This window comes from Cebus imitator, unplaced genomic scaffold (genome assembly GCF_001604975.1).
Source record: "Cebus imitator isolate Cc_AM_T3 unplaced genomic scaffold, Cebus_imitator-1.0 Scaffold65, whole genome shotgun sequence".
Classification (NCBI taxonomy): domain Eukaryota; kingdom Metazoa; phylum Chordata; class Mammalia; order Primates; family Cebidae; genus Cebus; species Cebus imitator.
Genome location: NW_016107380.1, coordinates 6952066 through 6960186, shown reverse-complemented (window position 1 = coordinate 6960186; position 8121 = coordinate 6952066). Strand labels below are relative to the sequence as shown.

General features: G+C 38.2%; 1 protein-coding gene across 1 annotated transcript in view; it reads right to left on the bottom strand.

Moving 5' to 3' along the window:
• The window catches only part of MAP3K5 (mitogen-activated protein kinase kinase kinase 5), a 148606-nt gene that overhangs the window by 135326 nt on the left and 5159 nt on the right, over positions 1-8121 (bottom strand). The window contains exons 2-5 of the mRNA XM_037739239.1: positions 5535-5728; positions 4228-4396; positions 2976-3082; positions 1222-1392 (exon numbers count right to left, since the gene is read on the bottom strand). Coding sequence (XP_037595167.1) covers positions 1222-1392; positions 2976-3082; positions 4228-4396; positions 5535-5728 — 641 coding nt within the window. The remainder of the gene's footprint in view (positions 1-1221; positions 1393-2975; positions 3083-4227; positions 4397-5534; positions 5729-8121) is intronic.

The following is an 8121-nucleotide window of genomic DNA, read 5'->3' as shown; positions in this document are numbered from 1 at the left end:
AAAAAAAAAAAAAAAAAAAAAAAAAGGAAAAAGAAAAAAAAAAGAAAAAAAGAAAGAAATCTTTGCTTATCCCAAAGTCATACATAATTTGTACATTTTATTCTAAAAGTTTTTTTCTAAAGTATATTTCACATTTTGGTCTTTAATTCATTTAGATTTCATTTTGTTGTGTATGCATGGCTTAAAACGGGGATATAATTTTGTTTTTCTAAGCAGATAAAGAAATTTTCTCAGTACCATTACTACCGAGTCCATCCTTTCCTTTACAGCTCATGAAGCTGATTCTGTTGTAAATCTAGTCTCATGTATATCTCAGTCCGTTCCAGGCTGTCTCTTCTATCCCAATGCTATGTCTATGTCTATAGACATACTGCAATATCTTAATCATTCCAGCTTTAAAATGAGTCTTGTTGACTGGTAGAGCAAGTCCTTCCCTCTTGTCCTTTTTCAGAATTGCTTTGCATATTCTCAGTCCTTTATTCTTTCAAATAAATTTTGGAATTGGTTTGTCGAATCAAATGAAAACCCCTGCTGGGGGGAAATAAAGTCTTTAAAATACCAAGCCTGTTCATCTACAAACTTAGTATATTTTTCCTTTCATTCAGGTCTTTTAAAATGTCTTTATATAAATTTTTCTACAAAATTATATTTTATTATTTATATTACTTATTTAAAATATCTTTTAAAACTGTATTTCTTAAATTATCTTTTCATCTAATTTATACCAATTTACTATACCATGTTAAATGAATTTCATCAAATTATTTACTAAAGCTATAAAATCTAAGATTGGCCAGGCACAGTGGCTCACACCTGTAATCCCAGCACTTTAAAAGGCAGAGGCAGGTGGATCATCTGAGGTCAGGAGTTCAAGACCAGCCTGGCCAACAGGGAGAAACCTTGTCTCTACTAAAAATACAAAAATTAGCCAGGGTGTGGTGGCAGGCGCCTGTAATCCCAGCTACGCAAGATGCTAAGGCAGGAGAATCGCTTGAACCTGGGAGGCAGAAGTTACCGTGAGCCAAGATCACACCATTGCACTCCAGCCTGGGCAACAGAGCAAGACTCCATCTCAAAAAAATAAAATAAAATAAAGTCCAAGATTTAGTTCAGAATACACAATCTTATGGATGATAATAATACTTTAACACTCTCATTTGTAAATACTTTTTTATGCCATGGATTTACCAATTAAGTAGCTTATTTATATGCTATACATACCAAGAAGCCCCATGGTCTCTGCTTTCAGTGTCTGTGAAATTGGAGTCCAAAAACATATCTTTGTAGATTCGACCAACTAGGCAATACATATCTGAAGCAACTTGTCCTTCACTTTGCACCATGGGAATCATAATATCAAGAGCTTTTGCTCTATCTCCAGGGAGATTTCGTCTAAGATAGAAAACATTGTTGTTTCAATGCACATTTCAGAAGCAACATAGATCAATTATTTTTAAAAAGTTCTATTTAGTATGCTGATTCATATTAGAGAAATTTGGCAGGATATAAACAATTCGATTTTGAGAGTCCTCTGTAAACCTCTGTCCTAAGCCTAATTTTTTTAAATCCCATTGTACGTCTACTGGGTCTAACAAGGAGATTCTGTGTTGATAATGGTGATGGATTTGTACTTACTCATCCACAAGCCTTCCAATCTCCCTGTAGCCTATATGCAGGTTCAAGTTGGTGAAATGAGATAAGAGTTGAAGTCTTCACAGATGATATCAAAAAACAAATCAAACCCAAGAACTGCTTGATTTTTATATGTGACTAACTGATTATATAAGGAATTTGCTTTATGTATCATGTTTTAAAATAGTATGTGTAGACAATTCACAAAACCAGATAAAAATTCTATAAGAGTTATCATTTCTTGGACCTTGAAACATTAAGCTAAGTGAAAGAGGCCAGTCACAAGGGACCACATACTGTATGGCTCCATTTATATGAAATGTCCAGAACAGGCAAATCTATAAAGACTGAAAGTAGATTAGTAGTTGCCTTGAGTTAGAGAATTTGGGAGGGAAATGGAAGGGTGGCTGCTAATGGGTACAGGGTTTCCTTTTGGAGTGATGAAAATGTTTTAAAATTTATTGTTTTTTAATGGTCACATAACTCTGTTACTATATTAAAAACTACTAAGTTGTACACTTTAAATGGGTAAGTTGTATGGTATGTGAAATATATTTCAATAAAACTGTTATAAAAAGGTATCATTTCTATTCTCAACTACTACTTCAAATCTTCTGTCCATGAAATTCCTTTTGTACTAAATACCTAACACTATGTTCACCTAGACATAATCATCCTTACTCTAGTGGAAATTTTTGTGTGAATGACCATTTGGTGTTGAGTATATTTGCTTAAAGATAACATCATATTCACGTAACTTTTAAAATTCTAAAAAAATATGAATGGCAAATACAAACTTTGACAGAGGAGAAAAATTGTGAATTTAAATATGCCAACAGTGTGAGACTTTTTTTTTTTTTTGAGACAGAGTCTCACTCTGCTCCCCAGGATGGAGTGCAGTGGTGCAACCTCAGCTCACTGCAATCTCCGCCTCCCTGGTTCAAGCAGTTCTGTCTCAGCCTCTTGAGAGCTGGGATTACAAGAGCATTCCACCAACCCCAGCTAATTTTGGTATGTTTAGTAGAGACAGGATTTCACCAGGCTGGTTGGCCAGGCTGGTCTCAAACTCCTGACCTCAAGTGATCCACCCGCCTCGGCATCCCAAAGTGCTGAGATTACAGGCGTGAGCCACCACGCCCGGCTGAGACTTTTTTACTGAAAAATAAATCAGAAAAAAATGAGAAGGCATGCTTCCTATATTTCACGGGTTTGAAGTAGATATGCTAATATTACATTTTAATAGGGACTTCTTGTAATGCTGCAGTAAACAGGTGCCCTGTAAAGAACTGCAGGTTACACAATAATATGTTATCACATTCTGAAAGGGAAATTTTTCTTCTTACCTATTCAGTGCAAATGCATAATGAAACTTCACATGGTGATGGGAGGCCAAATCAAAGGTTGGCAGTTTTTCTAAAGTCTCTACCAGCTTCACAATAGAATCATAGTCCTTTCAAACGAGATGGGAATAGCACAGAATTAAACCACTAGGAGAAAATTCTGACAATAACATGTCTTTTGACAACCAGATATCTGAATTCAAGAAACACATTAAAAATACATTAGAATCCACAGAACACTTTGAAAACCTAGAATAAATAGTTTTTGTTGCTTTTCTTCTAAGAGGTTTAGATCATATATATAAAAACATTAGAAATATAGAGTTACCATGTTGGACAAAAACTAAAAAAGCAAAAGAAACAAAAACACCAAGCCTGATAATGCTCTATGTCTAAATATGGGTGGTTTATTTCTCCACAGAGCCAGGTTCCTGGTATGCAGTGTCCTAACATTTCAGGGAAAATAAAAAATTTCAAGGACATGAGGCAACTGGCTGAACTTCTGTTATAAGTAACAACACAGTTTCATGTCACATGAGTAAGCATTCTAGCCACAGGATCCTGTGTGCCACAACCCTCCATGGATGTGAGTCTGTCTCGACCACATGAAGCCTTGACACAGACCTGAAGCTAGGAATGGAAAGCAGAAACCAGATGTCACTTACATTTTAGTATTAAAACCTAACAGCAAATCTCTAACTTGGAGAGGATTTTATTCCACTTACCCTATTTTTAAAATTTTAAGACATGGCAAAAAATGATAGAACCTGTTAGTGTGTTTTATCTTACACATTTTTAAAGTTATTTCTATAAGTAATCAATTACATATTTTTTCCTTCAGGCTAGAGTCAGCACTATCAGTTTCAAGCAATACAATTTCAAGGGATAAAAGGTATGTCCAGAAAGCTCTAAAATTTGTCTGCTACTTGCCAAAACAAAGCTTTCACTGACAGGTGTGGCTAAGCTAACAGGACTGTGTCCGCAGGTTCGCTGTGCCAGCAGATTTTTCTTTTTGTTATTTTGGAGGAAAAAGTCAGACCTTTACCATACAAGTCTTTCACAATCACTGATGGTTAACTCACATGAGTCTTTTTCATTCATCATAAAATTATAGGATGGAAAGCTTAAGAGAGCCAATAAAAAATTACGTGTAGTAACATGAACTGCTTACCAGCTAACTGAAATTTGAGGTTAATACTCCCTTATCCCTCCAACATGCTACATGACATAGATTTCACTTTGAACATCTTCTTACCTGGATATCTCTGTAGGAAAGTAACAGATTTATGACAATATCTGCTGTCAAGACTTCGATATTATCTACTCGCTGCCGAATTCTTGCCAACTCAGCTGCCAATTCTTTACCAGTGTATAAATTACGAGCTTTCCTGATGTCATTGAGTATAGATTCCCGGAAATACTGGCTGGAAAAAACACATACATTTCAAAGAGTTTGACATTAGAAATGATTTCAGTGAAAAGCAATCATTTTATAAAGAAATGAATGATATTTGCAGCATTACCCATAAAGCATTTGTAGCTTTCAATTTATTCAGTTACCTAAACATCTTACAAATCTAGCATTATTAAGAAATTTAGAAGCCAATGTATGTCTTTTAATACTCTGCCATCAGAAAGAATTAAAGGTAAATGTACTCCATATGAATAAATTTTCCTGCAAAATATCACTTTAAATGCCAAAATTTTGTTTTCCATTTTACTGTTTTCAGTAGAAATTGAATAGATGCACCTATGATTTTTTGATTTGTTTGTTTGTTTTTTGAGACAACGTCTCATTCTGTCGCCCAGGCTGGAGTACAGTGGCGTGATCTTGGCTCACTGCAACCTCCACCTCCTAGGTTCAAGCGATTATCTTGCTTCAGCACTGAGAGTAGCTGGGATTACAGGCATGCACCACCACACCTGGCTAATTTTTGTATTTTTGGTGGAGACACGGTTTCACCATGTTGGCCAGGCTGATCCGAACTACTGATCTCAAGTGACCTGCCTGCCTCAGCCTCCCAAAATGCTGGGATTACAGGTGTAAGTCACTGCACCCAGCTGTGATGTACCTATGATTTGAACATAATATAACCTTAACTTTCTGACTTAACCCATCATTTATTAACATAACTAACTGTTCTTAACTAAAAGAACAATTAGAGTTAAGAGTTAATTGAAGTTAACTAGGAACTCTTAATTATTAAGAGTTAAAGTGTTCTTGCCCTTACACTAAAAGTCCCCAGACACTTATCCCAGTAATGTCTCTGTACTTGCTTTGCACATATTTTTAGATCTACCATCACTATAAAGCAGTTACTAGACTTTTACATTTTTTATTTTTTGCTGATTTCAAGTTGTTCTGGGAATAAAATGTATTATGTGGCATCTATTTTATCTACTTGGAGGATAATAAACAAATTTCCCTGGTTCTTAGCTGTATACTGATATCCCAGGAGCACCTGAAAAGAGGCACAAATAAAGAAGTAGAATAACACTTCATTATCATCACCAAAAATGTTATTCTTCATTATCATCACCAAAAGACATTTAAATTATTACCTAGAACTTGCTTGTGCCACCTTCAAAAGTTGAATGAAACGATCCACGAGAGGTAAGCAGATGGGTCCAAGAAGCAGCTCGAAGTTCGGTTGCATGAGCTCCGTCAACCCCTTCATGAAGCTGCTGTCACAGCAGTAGACCTTGTTATGTGGAGTGATCATGTAAGGAACAAAGGTGTAGTTCCCAGTGCACATCTGTGGAGAGAGGAGGGACTGGGAAGTGGGGAGCTGGCCTGGGGCCGCAGCACAGACAGAATCCCGTCTTACTCATTTTAAATAATTCCAAATGCAAAGGGAAATAGGAAAATCTCATTACTTATGTACAACCTACGAAAATGAAAATTATCCAATTCCTTTCATTGCTTATTTCAAATAATTAGGACTTATAGATGATACCAAAACAAGTGTGGAACTGTTTCTATCCGTCACTTAAATATTTATCCACCATCTTTCAAGGCTAGGGCACTGTTATTGCTGTTGGAAAATGGTTTAAAGCATGGCCTTCAGCCTTCAGGGAACTTATAATTTGGTCACAGGGTGCAGCATACACATATGAGAATGCTACGAGCTCACATCTGAAGGGCGTCCTACATGTGAGATGATGCTGCAAGTAGATCCTGCTCAAATCCACTCCCCAGAAGCCTGCTGTCTCCCCACTACTAAAACTAGAAGTCCAGAAGTTATCCTTGACACTTCCATTCCCTTCCCATTCCATATCCTATTGAAATCTCATCTGTTCTGCCTCCAAAATATAATGTCCTATTTGTCCATTTCCCTCCATCTTCTCTGCCAGGACTTTAGTCTATGCACCAATGTACCTGGGGTGAGCCACTGTCAGCAGCTTTAACTAGTCCCCCTGCTTCCATTCTTGCCCTCCAATTTATTTTCTACTCAGCCATCAGAGTGATCTTTTAACACCCTCCCTTAGATTACTTCCGGTAGCTGCTTAAAGCCCTATCTGTTGCTCTTGGGAGGAAGAAGAAATTGCAAGGCAATGTACAAGGGCCTGACTATGCAAATCGTGCCCCTCTCTAACCTCAGCCCTGCCACTCTCCCCTCACCCACTACAACCTGGGCTCGCTGACCTTTTCTTGGTTCCTGGATGATGCCCACGTGAGGATAAACTAGTGCAAACAAAAGCAGAGCAGGGTAAAAAGGGGAAAATGAGTTAGATACCCTGAGTAAGCAAATCTGACTGAAGCTCAGAGCCCAGGGAAGGGAATTGAATTCAAAGTTAAGGATGTTAGACTGTACATTCTGGACAATGCAGAATCACAGAAGGACCCACAGTGGGAAAGAAAGCACAATCAGCTGAGTGTGATGGCTCATACCTGTAATCCCAGCACTTTGGGAAGCCAAGGTGAGTGGACTGCCTGAAGCCAGGAGTTCAAGACCAGCCTGGTCAACACGGTGAAACCCTGTCTCTACTAAAAATACAAAAATTAGCCAGGTGTGGTGGTGCACACCTGTAATCCCAGCTACTCAGGTGGCTGAGGTACAAGAATCGCTTGCAGTGAGCTGACACTGCGCCACTGCACTCCAGCCTGGGTGACAGAGCGAGACTCTGAAAAAAAAGACAGAGAGAAAAGAAGAGAAAAAGGGGAAGGAAGAGAGGGAGAGAGGGAGGGAAAAAAGAAGAAAAAAAGGAAGGAGAAAAGGAAGAAAGGAAACACAATCAAAATTGTGCATTTTGGCAGCCTAAGCAGGTAACAGGATGTGCTAAAAGAAAGAGAAATAAGGTTTGAGGAGACAAGGTAGGAAGCTACACAGCATGGCCAGATCGACAGAGGTGGCGATACAGAAACGGAAACGTGCTCCACGTGAAGAAGAAGGAATCAGCTGGACCTGGTAAATGATTACACAGCTTGAGAAAGGAGAAGGCATCCAAGGCGACTCTATAGTCATAAATGCAGCTACCTATACAAAGTGGTGTCATTAACAGAAAGCAAGAATTCAGAAAGCAGAAGCAGACTAAGTTATTTATGAAGACATGGCTCGAGACACTTGTATATCAGGTAATAAATCAAAGAATCTAAACTCTAGTTAAAATATGAGAAGAACTTCAAAAGGTTGAGGTTTGACTTTGGGTGGAATGGAGTGAAATATTCACTTTTAAAGAGGTTGGGATTTAAGTGGGGTAGGACACCTAATATGAAAAATGTCCAAAAGGGAGCTAGAAATATGTGACTAAAACATAAAACAGTTTCAAGCCAAAATATAGGCCTGAGAAGTACTGGATATGGTTGAATCAAAAGAAATGGGAGAGACCTCTAAGAGAAAAATCGTAGAAAAAGAAAAAGGTGGCCAGGTACAGTGGCTCACACCTGTAATCCCAGCACTTTGGGAGGACAAGGCAGGTGGATAACGAGGTCAAGAGATCGAGACCATCTGGCCAATATGGTGAAACCCTGTCTCTACTAAAAATACAAAAATTAGCTGGGCGTGGTGGTGTGCGCCTGTAGTCCCAGCTACTCAGGAGGCTGAACCAGTAGAATCGCTTGAACCTGGGAGGTGGAAGTTGCAGTGAACTGAGATCAGATCACTACACTCCAGCCTGGCAACAGAGCGAAATTCTGTCTCAATAAAAA